Source organism: Xiphias gladius, chromosome 3 (assembly GCF_016859285.1).
Source record: "Xiphias gladius isolate SHS-SW01 ecotype Sanya breed wild chromosome 3, ASM1685928v1, whole genome shotgun sequence".
Taxonomy (NCBI): Eukaryota; Metazoa; Chordata; class Actinopteri; order Istiophoriformes; family Xiphiidae; genus Xiphias; species Xiphias gladius.
Genome location: NC_053402.1, coordinates 3,940,904 through 3,959,302, shown reverse-complemented (window position 1 = coordinate 3,959,302; position 18,399 = coordinate 3,940,904). Strand labels below are relative to the sequence as shown.

Below are 18,399 nucleotides of genomic sequence, written 5' to 3'. Positions count from 1 at the left end.
TACATAAATAAGAGTCATACAGAGACATTTTGAAAGCTGTAGATTTTAATATTTTCTCTAAATATTTTTTTCTAAGTTATTCTGTCCTCCCCATAAATTGGGAGAACAAAAAAAGGTTTGGTGCTGCATTCTGCAGAAATATGAATAGGACCAATTATCAGATCTTCGGTACTCTCAGTATTCAATTGCAGGAAGTTAGAGGCCACATTTGAATATGATGGCAGCAGTGCAGGAACTCCAGAGTCATGATTTTAAGGGCTAAATGAGATGCTGGCACTGAAGTGACAAATAATATGGTGCAGAGGTACAGATACAACTTAATAAAAAGGCCAACTATCAAGCGTTATGGGACCCCACATGATTTATATTTACTTTGGATTCAGCCTTTATTAAGGAATTTACTTGAGATTTATTGTGATGTGAATAATGAAGTGAAATGAAGTTATGAGGTCAGGCATTAAGAGGAGGGATTCAGGTCGGTATCCTCTGGTCCCCAAGGAGAGTGGACACCTAAAGAGTCGGGAAAATAAGCCTATTCAGCAGGTTTTTAATGGGTGAAACTTTTAATAGGGCAATGGAAAAGGGATCAACTGGCAGGTTTCACATTGATTATATAATTTTATATAAATGTTAAATTACGTCATGCCATGTTACGTTATGCCTAGATGCTTTGAAATCCTGTGATTGGTTCAGCAGTGTGGGTGGGCGGCACCCAGCCTGTACGGAAATTTTCCCTGACAGACATCTTTGGTAACTAATGAACAAATACTCCGTCATCGTCACATTTGTCCTTACGTGGAAGCAGGAAGTGTACTTCCCCCCTGTCTTCCGGGTTGGAGTTCCTGCTGCAACTGCAACTGAAACTGATGTGTAGGTGCGATGGCCGATGACCCTGCGTTGTCTCTCCGGGTCTCGGAGATTAAGTTCCCGGCGAGTCTCTTCGAGCGCTACAATACCGAAGAGATCCGCCGGATCGAACGCAAAGTTCGCGGGGATATCGAGCAGAAGAAGGAGGAGCTCAGGCAGATGGTGGGGGAGCGCTACCGGGACCTGATAGATGCCGCCGACACCATCGGAGAGATGAGGCAGTGCTCGGAGAGTGTCGTCCAGTCCATCCAGGACATGCACCAGTACTGCCACAGGCTGAAACAAGGCAAAACCAGTGTGAGCAGCTGCAGAAAGGAGGTGAACGGTTTACCTAACTACATCTGTTTTAGTGTTACACCCACGTCAAAGCACCATGAGCTCCGTCATCTTAGGAACACTAAACTTCATTTAAAAATGTGACAAATCGTTGTTATATAAATTATATGCAAAAATTCACCCCGGTTATATCATTACTTTACACGTAATGCAAATCGAAGCGAAACGCTGATCAGTTCGGCATGGACAGACTGCTGCACAGAGCACGTCTGTCAATATGCCCAAACTAATAGAAAATGTCTAGCGTTAACTTCCACACCTCTCTGGAGCCACAACACAGTGGAGGGCAGTAGCGAGTTACCCGAGCCAGAGCTGAAATGTGAAACTTTGTTAAGCTGAAGTGCTGCTGGTGGATCACTTTCTGTGCCGAATTTACCAGAAGAAGATGAGTCTTTACTATTGGATATATACATCATAATATTACTGTACATCCCTACAGTGTCTTGTGTTTGTGCTTATTATGCTTATATCTTTGCTCTCAAATTAAATGCAATATACACATGTTATCTAAAGACTTTTTAGCCTACCCAATATAAATGTGTCTGTGTCTTCCTGTTGTAGAGCCAGGCGCAGTGGCAGGAGAAGTTCTATACCATGGCCTCCCAGATTAAGCTCCTCTTGGAGATCCCAGAGCGGATCTGGAGTGCCATGGAGGAATCCCGGTACCTCCGGGCCACCCAGCTCTACCTGCTGTGCTGCCACCTGCAGAGTTTGCTTCAGCTTGAGACTGCTACAGGGGGCCACTACAGCCCCGTCCTAGCCCGCTTCCCCATTCTGGTCCGGCAAGTAGCAACCACCGGACACTTCAGGTAATGGCTGTTTTCTTACTTGTGTCTTTGGGAAGATATATTGTCACAAAGTGAAATTCCTGCTGAGGGGTAGTGATTTTGCTGGAGAAACTCCAGGCCTCAGAACTGAAAGAAGTAGTTATAGATTCACATGTTAAAGTTAGTGAAAGCTACGTCATAGAGTCTGTAAGCAGCCTGTCTTCCTGCAGGTCCACCATTCTGCTGGACAGCAGGTCTCTGCTGCGGGGCCAGGTGGTGTCGGACCAGGCTATCGCTGAGGCCCTGGTGTCCACCATGCTGCTGGAGGACAGCTCACCACGCCAGGCCCTGGCTGACTTCTTGTTGGCCCGGAAAGCCTCTATCCAGCAGCTGCTCAACCAACCACAGCATGGTATTCTAGCAAGAAGGCTTTTACTGTGAAGCAGGGCAGGAAGTGTTGTTTTCAGTATCGTTATTTTGTAAATGCCCAATAAATCAAAAATGACGTGTTAGAAACAGGAACTGAAAAATTCATAAACATGTTCATTTTTATTCAGGTGCAGGGATCAAGGCCCAGGTGTGCAGCCTGGTGGAGCTGCTGGTCACCACTCTGTTCCAGGCCTACGCTGTCTTCTACCTGCCCTCAGAGGGAGGCCCCAGGCCAGGGGAGGGAGCTCTGAGCTGTGGGATGCTCTTCTCTATCCTAGAGAATGTTACCTCAACCACCCCTGCAGGTAAAAAAACTGGGACATCCTGGAAGTTAGTATATTTTTAAGAGAGCCATTTACAAACAACCTTAGACCAGAATGGTCTCATATTTTTCCCTTTGAAATCTAGGCTGTTTTAGCTCAGTTTCCATTCCCTTTATTAACTGGCTTTTGGGATAGGCACCACATGACTTAGCTAGACATGTCATATATTGTTGTTCAGGATAAGCTTGATTAAGTAAGATAAGGCTACTCAGAAACGCCATTATTTGCCCTGCAAATGGCACTATGCATGTTCTACGGCTGTTGTAGGACAGTTTTTTTCTGAAAAAAAAGTCTATGCACTTTAAAACTGTTTAGGATTTCAATTCAGCAAATATCTTTTTATGAATGGATAGTGGAGAATGTCGGTGTTCCATGGATGTACAAACCATGTTGATGGGACATTTTGAGCCTCAGTACTTTCAAAAACTATGGATATTGTTAAAAAGAAAGTTAATTTTCATGCAGTCTGTCACTCCTCTGTTTATGTTTTTTTAATCGTGTAGACTGCACTTACATAGCTCTACTGTAACAGACAAAGCACTGAATCAAATATTTGATTTGGATACTGGATCATTTCACGGTGTTGGTGATGTTCACAAAGTTATTCACCATTTTACAGCCGCTCCTTAATGCCTCTGTCCTCCCTCTAATGATTGTGTATGGGAAAATGTGTTTTGGGCCAGTGTGCGTAATTTGATGCTGCATTACTGAATGTGGCCGCTATGCCAAAATCCCCTTACAGCCCAGTGCTGTTACTGGGGGCTTGGCAGTTCCTGTTTGCACTGTAATCATGGACATAGAGACATTACTAGGTTACTTTTGATTCTGAAGAAAACCTTAATGATTATGAGGCTAGATTAGTGAAAATGCTTTTTAGCTATGATTTCTAAGCAGATTTATGTATGTTTATCCTCAACAGACATCAGAGAAATCGTAGCGATTCCAACTTTATAGACGTCAGTCCATACAGTTTGTATGTTGCAGTTTAAATTTTGACGTGAAGTCAAAAATAAGAAAATCCAAAGTCTGACTGAGGATCCATTCACAGAGACTCAGATGTATTCTGATAGTTTAAAAAAACATTATGCTTGTGTGTCAAGTTGTATTAAGGCTTTCTGATATAATGTCTCCTCCATCGTTCCCATCTCTCTCCTCAGCTAAAGTCAGGAAGGTGTTGCAGGAAGAAACGAGCACTGGCAGCTGGTTCAAATACCTGCCTCCCTCCATCACTGAGTTCCAGCCCTCCCTTCGCACCCTGGCTCAGCCAATCCAGAGGGAGCAACTCCGGGACACCCTGCAGCAGTGGATTGATACGTAAAGTCACTGCTTGTTTTTTCTTAACACACAGAAAGCAGAATCAGAGTCCAACTCCTGCTCCTCCCTGTTCTTACATATGTGAATTAATAATGAAGTAGTAAATAGGATACCACTTTCAATGTAAAGACTGATTGCTTTTTCTTTTATGCAGCTTTGGTGGCATTTATTTAGTTCAGCAGCACAGAGAACCAGACCTTTACTCCTGTTGTTCCCTGTTGTCTGGTTAATGCTAACTCACAAATTCAACCATGTTCACCTGTTGTCTTGATAAATTCAGTATAATGTATAATTCCCCAGCTCCAATTCCATCAGTACAAAAACAGAGCCATTTCGTAAACATTCATCACCGTCACCATCATCATTCATTCATTCATTATTTGCAATCATTCCCACTTCGCTGTTTTTTTTGGATTGTTGTTTAGCTGCTGTTTATGAAGATCAACATTTACTGCACAGATGTTTCCCATTAAAAACCTTCCAGTACATGAGTGTCAGTATACACGTTTTGCAATATACCATGGTGAAACACACTGATGTTAACAACAGTGCTGACAGTTTCTGTTACCATCATTGTTGTAATTTTTGTTGCTTTCAGAAGGCACTTTGAACACATCAGAGCATGCCTACCTTCACTAGCAGTTTTATTTGGTTTCACCACAAGGAAGGAAACAGAGGCAGAGACACCACAGCTGGACCAGAGAACCAGGCTCCTTGTCTGTCTGGCTCACCAGTAGCAACCCTGGCAATGTTAACATTAGCTGTTGACCTACTTAAGCGCAAACAGTCTTGCTGCAGATTTTGGAAATCATACTCTCCCTCACACGTCAGCTCTGGTTGCAATAACTTAGATTTTACAGATGCAAGGTTACAATAATTATAATATTGGATAAACTAAATTTATGGTCGTCAAGTGTTTACAGAAGTGGTGATATCAAGGTTTAGCTGAGCTCTGGGGACTAACCTTAGCCAAACAGGCATGAGGATAACTTTCCTTTGCCGTGTTACCTAATGTGTTGGCAGCTTGTAGACTTGCACACCTTGAAGTCAGGACATCACAAAATACTCATTTCTTTTTTGTATTTTAAAGTTAAAATTAAGTTGTTGTTTTTGTTACCTGATTTCTGATTTAAAAAATGGATAAATACTGAAAAGAAGGTACACGGACTGTTAATACACACAGACACCATGCAGCATTTAAAGACTTTGGTCAAAGTTTGATCAAATACAAAAGTTGTGTGAAGTAATTTTACTGTATTTCAGCTCTAACAGCAGTATTTTAGGAAACTTTGATTCAGTAACATAATACCATTTACTGTGATATATTTGGCCACAATAATCATAGTGTGAAAATTTTAATCTCTAACATTCTTATCATCCAGTGGACATAACCCCCCCGTTTGCCAGTAGGCTTGTTTCATTGACGGAAGTGTGACGGTGATCCAAAAAAAAAAGACTGAAAATAATTGTTGAATGGAACAATATTTCTGTTAAAAAGAGAAAGTGACAGAAGCAGAGTGGTCAGTATGACAGGACAGCCATACTGATGGAATTAGTGCTATAGAATGTACAATTATACTGAAATTATAGTATGGGTAATTCACCCACACCCCAATGTTTCGTTTTTTTTGTTTTTTTTGTTTTTTTTTTTTACCTGGCCTTTATTTGTTTGTAATACTATTTGACAGTTTGGCAAATCTAGCAAATATTCAGCTTTTATCTGAGAATTTACAGTATGTTGACTTTATTTATTGAATAAGATAATAAGAGTAAAGCCTGAATAAGAGGATTTGGAAAAAATGACTTAAGCCCTTAATCAATCATCTAAACTGTCATTGATTAATTTTCTGATTATATAGGTTATCAATGCCTCTCCAATGTCTCCTCTGTTCTCAGGTGTAAGGAAGACATTTGCCGAGGTGTTGGCACCCTTCTGGTCTATGTCAAGAGCCTGAAGGGGCTGGCGGCCATCAGAGATGCTGTGTGGGACCTCCTGTCCACCGACTCAATCAGTCAGCACTGGAGCAGTGTGTGCTGGCGGCTGCTGGAGCGCCCCCTGGCTGTCTGGGATGACTTCCTCCAGCAGCTCTTCCTTCAGCGCCTGCAGGTTGGTGCTTCATGGATATTAGAGCAGTCAGCTGTTTGCAGCATCTAAAACAGTCTGTCCATAGACTTTGTATATATTTGTGCCTTCTTGAAATTCTGCGTTGCATTCAGTTTGCCACACTGACAGGCCTGTCTTCTGATGTGGTAGAAAATGTACCTATTGTAGTATTCCAATAAAACCCTCCTCCCATTCTACAAGGCCATCACCAAAGAAGAAACTGAAGCCATCTCGACAAGCTCTGTCCAGCTCCTCACCTCGGCTGTGAGGGATTTGGAGGGCCAGACCATCCAAACTTCTTTAGCTACCAACCCTGGCTCTGGCCGTGGGGCCCACTACGAGGTAGATGTGGCCTCCTTCCTGTGGTCAGAGTCTCCAGGGGACCTGCTGAGTGATGCAGGGTGGGTCAGCGTGACCCAGCGGGGACAGCAGCAGCAGAGGAGTGGCCTGGCCATGAAGACCCAGACCCTGACACCTTGTGTTCAGAACTTCTGCTCTTCCATGGATGCAAAGTTGAAGGCCAGGCTGGATGACCTCCAGCACTACCTTCCCTTCCAGGATACAGGTAGGTGCAGTTCAAATTGAGCCAGTGTGTGGTAGTCTGCTTAAGCCAGTGCAATGTTGAAACTTATTGATGGAAAGTGGGTTTTCAGTCCTAACCCAGTCTCCATGAGGTGGCCAAGTCACACCTGATCTGCAGAAAAAAAAGACTTAAAGTCTCTAGTCCCCGCAATATACAGACAGTTTTGCTATTCTTAGACCATTGCTGCAAGGGTACTTCTGGAATCACTACATTTAAAAGGGTTTTACCTTTGGGGAGCATTGTCTTCAGCAACTGCCATCATAGTCTAGCTGTTAGTTTCTTTGTATATAAATGGATAATATGGCCTGAGGGTGGTGTGAAGAAAGATAATGTAATGACCAAAATGGACATGGTCATGTCATGAGGATGGTGATGGAAGAAACTTCAGGAGGTTTGAATGGTCAGTAGGGTTTATCCTCTAGAGACCAAGAACAGCCTATTTTTCTGACAATTCAATAATTATATATCCTGTGTACAAAGCTGACATTTTGATCTAAAAGTAGTGCTAAAGTAATTTTAATGGATTTTAAAAATTAAAAGGGTTGATCAGCTGAGGAGCATGTATAGTAAAATTAAATGTCAATCTGCCTTTGAGATTCTGATTTTTGCTTGTGTAGAGGTGGGATGTACTGCCTGGTGGTGGTGCTTCAGGAAAGGTCAGGGATTACCAAAAACATTCCAGTTCACCAGCTGGTAACCATTAATATCCACAGAAATAGCCAGCTGTTGGTTTTTCAACACATCTTGTCATGGACGACAATGTTGGGGGAAAAAATGGGAAATTTTGAGATTTGAGATTGGTGCTAGACAATGGTCAGGAGGTTACTGAAATAATAAAGAATCAACCCTTTCATCTAGTGGTACTAGCTTGTAGTTATTACTTGTCCAGTGAACTATTTGGACATAACTGTTGGATTAGCACAAAATTTTGTACGCACATTCATGGTTGACAAATCATGTATCTGTATTTATGTAACAACAGAGGTAAACCTCTGATAATGCCACCAGCAGGTTGACATTTTTGGTTCAGGGTGAAAAATCCAATTAGTGAATGGTTTGCCATAAAAATTTGAATGCACATTTATGTTTATGTATTAGATAGTGAATATTGATAAATGTTCATTTTTCATGCTGGGCAGGGTCTGACTCCATCTCAGTCACAGTCTCCTCCTCCGGACCTTCTGGGGGCTTGTCAGTATCCTCATTTAACCGCTTCATGGACTCGCCGGCAGTAGAGGAGGCTTTACGTGAAGGCTCGCTTGCCTGTGTTCGCCACATCCTGTCCTCCATCCGGTCCGAACTGGCTGCAGCATCGCCAGAGCCCAGCCCCATCTGCCTCAGTTCAGTCCTTTTCATGGCCAGGCTGTGCCAGTCCATGTGTGAACTCTGCCCTAACCTGAAGCATTGCATCCTAGGAAAACAGAGCGGGTCCGAGGCCAAGTCCAAGGGGACCCCTAGGCAGGGCAAGAAGCTGGGCAAAGCCAGGGCCACTACAGAGGTCAGCCCCGCCCAGGCCAAGTGGGCAGGTCTAAAGGAGGAGCTTCTCAACTGCAGCATGGAGGCCTACCGCATCTGGAGCTCTACCCTCTCAAAAGTCAGGCGCTGTCGTGAATGTAGATGTATATCTGTGAAATTTAATTTGCTGCATGTAGTATAAAGTCTGTTATGGGTTGAGGAGTGTAGAAATATGATTAGCAGAGACAAAAACAGAGGACAGGATCCCAAGGGGTAATAAGCAGTAGAATTTGAGCATGGAGGTTCATTCTTTTGGAATAATGTATGTAACTAAATAATCTAAGCTCAGATCTACTCATTTGCTTTTAGGAGTACTAAACTGCATCTTGTAGTACAGTACAGTCTATGCGTTCAATTCAAACAGCACAGAAAAAACTCATTGTCATTAGTGATGACAACACTAATGACAGTTTTCATTGGGAATATTTCAAATGTCTCACCATGTGAAAAAAGCTGCTATAAAGTTAGATATAAAGATATTTTTGGCCTACCTAATTAGACACTCAGCAGACACCGAGCATTAGAATTGTATGTAACCAAAAACAATCTTAGCTCAAAGATACAGCTTTCTTTGCTTTCAGCTACACATGTTCTTTATTCAGCAAATGGAGCCAGCTCAGGTATAATTATGTGACTTAAGTGCCACCAATGGACCCAATTTATATGTGTAATGTAAAATGTGTCACATTTAGTGCCAAATCCACAGTTCCCGTCAGCTCTACTAAGGTTTTTAAGCCTCATGGATCTGTTTTTATGCTTTGCAAATTCAGCTCTCATGAATCGTGTCCTGCAGCAACAATCAGTTGTCTTCAGTGAAAAAGCTTCAATAAAAACCCATTTTTCCAAATTTAGCGAGTAGGGCTGCAACAAATTCATTCCATCATTTACAAACTTAATTACTGATTAATCTGCAGACCAATCAATTAATCGGTTTATGAGATGTCAGAAAATTGCTCATCGCATTTTCCTTGCTGACATCATGTAATGTCTTATTTTGTGCGAACAGTCCAAAACCCCAAGATATTCAGCTTACAATTGTATAAAACAAAGAAAAGCAGCAAATCCTCACATTGGAGAAGCTGCAACCAAATAATTTCATGGCATTTTTGCTGAAAAAATTGCTTAAATTTGATTTATCAAAATAGTTGCTGATTATTTTTCTGCCAATTGATTGATTGATGCTCAATTAGTGGAGCATGTAGCAGCTACAGAGCCAGATATTTTTCTTAAGAACTGGTGGAGACCCCACTAGAGCTAAAAGGAGAGTGAATATTGGATTTACATTCATCAGGTAGAGACAAATATGACTGCAAACGAATAATAATGTTGTTCTGTGTTTGCTGGATGTTTAAATTGACAAATTTGCTGAGCTGTTAGCCATAACAACTTGTATGGTGATAATGTGTCGTTTGCAGTTTGTTCCAGTGCACCCCAGTGGCCAAAAAATGTATTAATGCAGCTTTAAATCTTTGGAATTGTTGCAAGACCTGCGTAGTTACACTATGCTGTGTCATGACAGGTGTTGCTGGATAAGTTTGGCACAGTGCTGCATGCAGAGTCTGCTGGTGCTATCCTTACAACAGCAACAAACTGGGAAGAACTGGAGATCCAAGAGGAGGCTGAGTCGGGGAGCAGTGTCACATCCAAAATTCGTCTTCCAGTCCAGGTCAGCCGCTTAGCATGACTTCTAATGCAGACAGGAGTCAAGTTGATTTCTGATTCCATTCCGAGATCTTATGTGAAACTTTGTGTCTTCTGCAGCCTTCTTGGTTTGTCCAGTCGTTGCTGTTCCAGCTGTGTGTGGAGGTGAACAGAGTGGGGGGTCACGCCCTGCCTCGGCCCACCCTGCAGAAGCTGCTGCAGGCCTGTCTGGCTAAAGCCCTGCATCACTACCACAGTCTCTCACAGCAGGCCCACAGCAAGGTAACTGACAAACACACACACACACACACACACACACACACACACACACACACACACACACACACACACACACACACAGAGAGACACACAAGTTTGTGGACAAAGGATGTTTTGAATTGTCAGATGGAAACCTTATAACTCCAGCCTTAAATTAACAGGGACATGGATGTAACATTTGACTTGTCACCTGTCGATTGCTGAAGGGAAGTTTGCTGAATTGACCTGTCCAACTGGCATTTTAATATTCTGTTAAAACATGTTTGAAAAGACCATAAGGCTGGATTGTGTCAACATGATTTTAAACCCCCATGTTCTCATGTTTTTCCAATTCTTTAATCCGGGAAACATCTTGGGGCAAGAATAATTTTAATGATATTTGTAAAGAAATGTGGGAGTTTTTAGGGAAATCTGCATGTGAGGAAGAAATGGAGGAATAGTAAGAGGGAGTAAAAAGGAGACAGAAGGGAATGGGTGGGAGAAAATGCAGAACAAAGAAATGGAAAAAAAGGGTGGCAAAGAAAAGGAAGGAAGAGATTAGACAAAGGAAATCAGTAGGGAAGACCAGGAGGACAAAAGAGTTGGAGGAGGAGGGAATTTAGTAGGATCACCATTAGCTTCATGAATTTCTCTGCTCTGTTTTCTTCTGCCCCTCCATACCCCAGGAGGGTGTATTCCTCATGACTCAGAACAGAGCCTTGCAATTGTTATTTGACCTTCGTTACCTCAACACCACCCTGGGCAGCAGACTGGAGGAGGGCAAGAGCTCCCGATCCAATCAAGAACCCAGGTATGAATCCTCCAATCCAGTCCATTACGAATTTGTCACATGCAGCCAGTTTGGTTGTGTCGTCAGCAAGGCTGGAGTACCACCCTGGCAAAGCAGAAACCTGCTCCAGGGGACACGAAAGCTCCAGGCCATGTACAACACACATTAGGGGTCTTTACAAGTCTATTTTTATGTCCCTTCACCATGGTATATGGTATGCGGGACATTATGTCATCATGCTGGCGGCTGTGACTCTATAGACACATCATTTTGAACACAATACCTCAAGAACAATACATAGTAAAAAACTTCATACTTATAACACAGGTACTCCATATAAAGTAGATGATCTGATTACATTTTGGAGCACCTTACTGCATAAATTTGAATACTAATGAGGGTACACTGATTTCCCAGAAACTCTTTCTTTTTGATTACTGAAATAGTTTTACATGTTATCCACAGCAGTATTAAGCAGCTCTCTGAAAGCTGCAAACATTGTGCTGTGTCTTCCAGATTCCACGAGGTCTGTGATTGGCTGGAGAGCTTCATCGACCCCTTTGACCTGGACGTGTTCACACCTCCACTGAACGCCAACCTCAACCGCCTATCCCAGAGGACCTCGGTACTTTCAGCCCTTAACATCAATGATACACATGCAAAACAAAGAAAAACAGTCTACTTGTAGCCTGATGAATATGGAAACATCACTAGGTGTATAGAACTTCCATTCGCTTTAGGTCTGAGATGAGTGGCGAAAATGAGCTGAGGATGCCACTATTGTCCAATACTGCCCAGATATAACAGCAAACATGATATATGGTGCAACTTTGTTTGCTTACGTTGTTAATAGTTTGATTTGATGCTGTGTTTCAGGTGCTGCTGGGGCTGCTGACAGGCTCAGAGAAGCAGTTTGCCTCACGGAGCAGCAGTGTGAACTCCCAGGAGCCTTACAACATCCTGCCACTGGCCAGCAGCCAGATCAGGTCAGAGGTCAACACTAGCTCATAGTGAATAAAAGGGGCTCTGTGTGACATTAGTAACTCATTAACAACCACATTACATTAGTGACATTTACATAATTAGCATAGATAAACCAAAGCATCACTGAGAGTATGTACACCCTCTGCTGGTCCCTCCATATCATTGTGCTACCAGCGAGGATCTGGAGAGAAACGTGCTGTAGTCCTGGGTATTGTTCAAAATTTTACTTAGAGGTCTTCACAGGTGCTCTTGCTTCCTAGTAACTCAAGATCTGACCCAGGACCTGAGTCATAGAGTTGGGGTTTTATGATTATTATTATTTTTATTTTTTTATTTATGTTTTAAGTTTAAAGCGAGGGATTCTCGAAATTGTTGTGACAAAGTCAGCTTGATCATTTCCGAAAAACAGGGGTTCTCAACCTTTTTGCGGGGACTAGTAGGCTAGCCAAGAGTGGTGGGGTGAGCGGGGGTGAGAGTTAGACCAGACTGAGTCTACTACATGTTTTAAGATCTTTCAAAATGATCTGCTTAGAATAACATTTTCTGTCTGTTATAGGTTTTCGACTTAGTTGTATCATTCAAAAATCCAGAATCTATAAATAAATGTGCTGGCCACGAGATGTGTCCTACTTCACTGAAAAGTCGATTCTTAGTGTGTGTGCATTTGAGGCTTCAACAAGATAAGCAGATGAATGTGAAAACAAACATACTTCATTCTGCACAAGTGAACTGAACAACATCTGAGAGAAAAAATAAATAAAACACATTTTTGACTGGAGAAAGACTTAAACAAACAAATGAGTTTAGTCAAGACGAGTTATGAAAATAAAAAATAAATGGATAAAGTTAGTTAAAATTGTTTCATTCATTTAATTTTTCCTGAAAAGTAGTCTAATTCTTCAGATCAGAGAGAGAGAGAGAGAGCGCCAGGAAGGAGAGCGGTATGGTCACTGACACTAGAAGTTTATTAAGTTATAATTTAAAATAACACTCACATATGACAATCCACAACATGAGATGTTCACAACTAATATGCCATAGCATGAACGATCAATATCCGCGATAGAGAGAGACGTTTTTTTTCTGTTTCATTCAGTCTCTCTTTTTTTTTTTTGGTGGCTGGCACAGTGGAGAAACACGTCATGGAACTCTGTGGTTCAGACAGACAGTAAGATTTTCACTGCAGTGCTGATATACAGAAGATCCATGCAGAGGGTCGACAGCAAATATGATGAAAGGATGCTGAACTGAATGCACATTCATGTTTACCGTCCTACATTGGTCGCGCTGGCAGGAGGTTAGCGGCGACGGTGGCGGATGTGGATGGATAATCAGTTCTTGTTACATAACTTCCTTGCAGGCTGGTAGCCAACTATGTGTGGACCAGTAATAGGTCGTGTTGTGGTTCTTGAAAGTCACTGCTCTAGAGGAGTCACTTCTCTGTTGGTCTTGTTGAACCACAAAAACACACAGTCCACTTGTAGCTGTAGAGTGGTGTTACTGAAAGATGTGCCTTTTCCCTCATAAAAGATCTTTGGCAGAGTACAGAGACCAGCTGCAGACAGCACATTAACCACATTAATGTTAATTAGTTACAGCTGATTAAGCCACTGCCTTGAGGGCCTTTACTATTACTGATACAATACTGGTACTTAAATTGAGATGCACAGGCATACATGCCAATTAATTGAATTGGTTATGCAAAATTAATTTTTTTCCACTATGTTTACATACAAACATGTCCAGAAGTAATTTAGATTCCCAAATATTTTTTTGTATGAAATAATGATGTAAAATCTAATGGCTTATTCCACTAATTATGATGTGTGGAACAGATCCACAATGTACAAATACGTACATTGTTGTAAGTATTTTTATAATACAAAACACATTTGTTCATTTTATGAAATATGTGTAAATTTAATTTTAATTAATTTAAGATTTATGACACAAAAACAAATCCATACAATTAGAAGTACATAATAAATGCATCATACTGTATAGCCATATTCAAAGGTGTAGTACTGTATGTCTGTAAAGTGGATCCTTTTTGAAAGGCAAAGTCATGTACCAGCTGGATGTTTTTGTTTTTGTTTTTTTTTTCCCTCCAATACCTTACTGTGAGGACTAAACTTATTTTTCTTCGAAAGCCTTTTTTTCATGTAACAAAAGAAGTAAAACTTCAAAATGGTAAATAATGTGTTAACACAAGCAGATTCAAGGACTTAACTAAATAACTGCATAAAATAGTACATAATTGTGTAACATTGTGCAAAATTATGATTTAAATCTGAAGTCGTCTGATTAAAGAATTAGTAAAAATATGAACCTAAGCAAGAATCCAATGCCAGCTTTCAGTACATGGCAGCTTTTCGATACGTGGTGTCACGGACACGTTTCAGGCAGTTCTAAAAAAGTATTAAACTATTTATAAGATATCTATATTTATAATTACATGTTATTATTGGGGAAACACTATGTTGACCTAATCTCCACCATGACTGTTCTGTCCTCTGCAGGTTCGGATTGCTGCCTCTCAGCATGTCAAATGTGCGAAAATCCAAGTCGACCTCCAGGAGTTCTGATGCTTCTCACCAGCTGGTGAGTAACATAGTTGGGATCTGGTAGCTGAAGATGATCTGAGTCTGACTGAGTTCTTGTGTAGTAAATTTTAGTTTAGTTATTTCATTTACTGACAGCCACAGTATATCTTAATTTCTCTGTTTCATCGTTTTGTTGCACCTGGCGTTGTTTTCTTACACCCTCTGCCTTCCCAGCGTTTCTGAATACGAGAGACCAAGGCAAGTTAATCAGTGTTGGTTTATATTTGTGTGTGTGTGTGTGTGTGTGTGTGTGTGTGTGTGTGTGTGTGTGTGTGTGTGTGTGATGTTGATTGTAGTGTTGTTTGTGCTTTGGTGTACCTTTGGTGCATTTGCAGTGTGAGGGTGCACTATGATTTGATTAAATGATTGTTGGGGTTGGAGGGCTTGAAACTAAAGAATGCTAAATGCTGCTTAGTTCTCACTAATCTCCCACGCTCTGCTTGGGCTCATAAAGTATCCAAGGATCAGACTATTGAATGGAGACTTTTTTTGGGCAGCAGCAAAGCAGCAGTCACCCCTGGGCATACTCACCTGTCTGAGTGGACCAATCCTATCTTAAAATACACTAATTATAACTAATTTTGTGAACTGAGTTTGTTCTAAGGTCAGCAGAAATAAAAACATCAGATGTCTCTGTGCCGTTCAAGTTGGGATTCATCCAAAATTATAGCTTCCCAATTAAAGAAACACTCTTGACACTCTGTCTTACCAACAGTCACGTGATAACATCATTATCCCTTTGCTTTGGAGCTATTAGAAGCTGAATTTTATCACTTTGGTTAGCTAGCTAGGCTATCATTTTCCCCCTAATTCCAGTCTTTGTGTTAAGCTTGGCTAAACATGTCCTACATCTGTACTGGGTACATAGATTCAAAATTGATTTCTACACCAGAATAATCCAGTTTACCTGTGAATCTTTGGCCCTACTGTTCAATAGTGACAATTGCAGTGACGATGTGAAAACATGTAAATTACCACTCACAGTCATGTTTTCCTCTGGGAACAATGAAAGTAGTTTCCCCCAGGATTTTTTCCAGCAGTTGGGCTGTTGTGTGTTTGTCAATGAGTGCACAATGTCGGATCCATATTAATGCACGTCAGTGGAGTAATAGTTTAAAATAACCTTAGAATTGTTATAGATAGGGTTACTCATGTTTTCCTTGTCATGTGTGTGTTAATTTAGCTTCTGACATTGGAAGGGCTCTGGAGCCCCAGATAACTTTAGTAATTAATTTAGAAGAAAAAAAGGCCTCAACACAGAAAATAACATACACTATTTTTATTCAACATAAATAGATGAAGATAGTAACTTGAGACAGTTTTTCGATCTCATGAAAATTCAAATATACTTTGACAAAGTTGCATCAGTTTAGTCTAAGTTGGTACCTCTTTGAAGTTGGCACCCCATATGATCAGATTATTAAAGCCATTTTGATTCATTTGTGCATGTTTGTGCAGGAAAAATAAAATTTGTGCTAGCATGGCGAGCAATTTGAGTCTACTCTTGCTCAATGTTTTGCTTGCTGAAGTGGTGGCTTATATATGCTTATATAATTTAGTTTAATGTAATCTTTTGGCTATAAAGTTTAATAGCTTGAAATAATGCTAAGGATCTGCTGCAATGACTCAAGTTTTGAAATACTTAAGAGTTACCATTTATTACCAGGGCCAGGATCTACCTAGCCCTAATCCAGGTCAATTATGCTACATATCACAGCCCTGGTTTGAGATTAGAGTTTTGCCGGTATACTGGTTTTTACTTTATACCCTGGTGAAACATTTGGTGGTAATGACACTCCCAACAATTTCTGTTATTGTCATGACCATAACTACTATAATTTTTAGATGACAAAGTGAACATAGCACACTGCTCCTGCCTTCATAAGCAGTTTTGTCATGACTATACACAAGGGAGCAACTATGTACAGGTAAAACACAAACTGACAAAGAGGAAACTTGTTGCCCCATGAGACCATACATAATGAACTTCCTCATGAGCCAGTTTCAGTTCTACCCGTGGTACTTGTTAGTAGCAGAGCAGAGGTAATGTTGCAGAAGGTGGTGCTAGTGCCTAACAGCTAATTAAGGCTGAATAATAACTGAGCCATGGTCCATCACTATTATGTTTTCTGCACTTTTATGTTTTTAACTGTTAATACCGCAAACAAATGTATGACAACATGCACTGGTACATAGAATCTAAGAGACACAGACAGGGGGCTACATTCAAATTAATTGCCAGTCAACTGTCATAAACTTTTAATAACCAACCTGCTTTACTTCATTGTGTTTTAAGTGTATTTAATGTTAGTTCAGCGAAGTTGAAACATCCTTTAGGGTTCACTGTTCTGCTTCTTAGTTTTAGTAGACAGACATGGTGTTAAGAGATTTTAGTATATTAAATCTCTAATTGCAGTATTTCAGAAAATGTGATAATATGATAATAGCATTTACCCTGATGTTTTTGGCCACAATAATCTTTGCATGAAAATTTGATACCAGCATATCTCTAATTTCCATCTCCTGGTACCTGGAGATTTTATCCCCTCCAGCAATCATAAAATTCACACTCACTGGCAGGTCTTCATAATCTAGGTGTAGAAATCTACACCAGATGTAAAAATAACAACTAAAATCCCAATTCCCCCCACCAAAAAAGGTCTCTTCCATCAAAATTTATGCTAAGCTTGTGAAACCAAAGATAGTGCAGGATTTCTCCTTGAGCGCTGCCACTGGTGACAAGAAGATTACTGCGGAAAAATTTGTAGTCTCCTTATACTGTGTATCTTCTGGCTACCATGGGAAAGACCTTTCTTATTCAGAGCATGCTATATTTTTTGTTACTTTGTACCCGCCCGATTTTGTATTTTCCACATCCTTCCCGGAATTGTATGAACCATTGAGTGACTGAAATGTCCTGATTCCAGGAGATGGACCTCTAGGACTGTGATACTTAGTATACCCAGTGTCAATGGATAGTGGTGTTGTATGTTGTCATTACCTACCAATTAAGATTATTAAGAGGACAATCACCAAAACCTTCTCCTTCCTCCATCAGGTTCCTCCAACATCCACAGCAGACAGTGAAGACAGCTTCCGGCCAGGCAGCCTGTTCAGACAGCTCGCTGATCAGGACGAAGACACAGCAGCTCCTTCTTTATTCAAACTCAGCTGGCTGTCTGGCATGGCCAAATAACCCTTTATTGTTCAAGATTTTTTATTTGTCTTGGCAGAAACTTTGTAAAAATAATATGTATATTAAATATAATTTTGTCCTTTGAAAAATGCCTCTTATGGGATTAATCCACTTTATTTGATTAATTCATGCCACTGAGACTAAAAATAAGCACCTATGTGGAAACTGGTGAAACATGATTCAGGTGTGCCAGTTAGCCGGCACTGACTAAAGTACTGAGTATTGTTAATACTTTCAGTCTCAGGCTCATGATATATTTGTTTTTTTATTTATATATAGACAAGCACTAGCAAAGCGATCGGCATACTTGCCTGCATGCTACGCGTATTCCTGGAGGAGGAGGTGAGTATGTTAACAAAGGGGGAGATTAAAGCAGAAGTGTCCCTGTCCAACAGAAAATATCTTGTTTGAGAACCTCTCTGACGTAACATAACGTAAACATGGCGACAGTCTAGGGTGATACTATCATGTTGAGATCATGACAGAAAGAGCAGCAGAGGTGCCTTTGTAGATTAGTTTCACTTCACAGTTTGCAATTTAAAAAAAAATCAAAATCCTCTATCTCTCATTTACAAAAGTATTCAGACCCCTTTGCTGTGGCACTCCAAAAGTGCATCCTGTTAGTTTAAATTTTCCTTGAGATGTATCTAGAACTTGATTGGAGTCCACCTGTGGCAAATTGAATTGAT

General features: G+C 40.8%; 1 protein-coding gene across 2 annotated transcripts; it reads left to right on the top strand.

Annotated features, from left to right (window-relative positions):
- The first annotated feature begins 708 nt into the window (after positions 1 to 708).
- On the top strand, positions 709 to 17,778 carry cog1 (component of oligomeric golgi complex 1). Of its 2 annotated transcripts, XM_040123512.1 has the most exons (16): positions 709 to 1,185; positions 1,765 to 2,012; positions 2,201 to 2,382; positions 2,528 to 2,704; positions 3,880 to 4,036; positions 5,933 to 6,143; positions 6,342 to 6,705; positions 7,863 to 8,063; positions 8,139 to 8,317; positions 9,758 to 9,904; positions 10,000 to 10,161; positions 10,824 to 10,948; positions 11,444 to 11,552; positions 11,804 to 11,913; positions 14,431 to 14,512; positions 17,573 to 17,778. In XM_040123512.1, the coding sequence occupies exons 1-16, from the start codon at positions 880 to 882 to the stop codon at positions 17,708 to 17,710; spliced, it is 2,898 nt and encodes a 965-aa protein (XP_039979446.1). In that variant the 5' UTR covers positions 709 to 879; the 3' UTR covers positions 17,711 to 17,778. The 2 variants fall into 2 exon arrangements, with proteins under 2 accessions (XP_039979446.1, XP_039979445.1); XM_040123511.1 differs by having other exon boundaries at positions 7,863 to 8,317; positions 17,573 to 17,777.
- Positions 17,779 to 18,399: the final 621 nt, after the last annotated feature.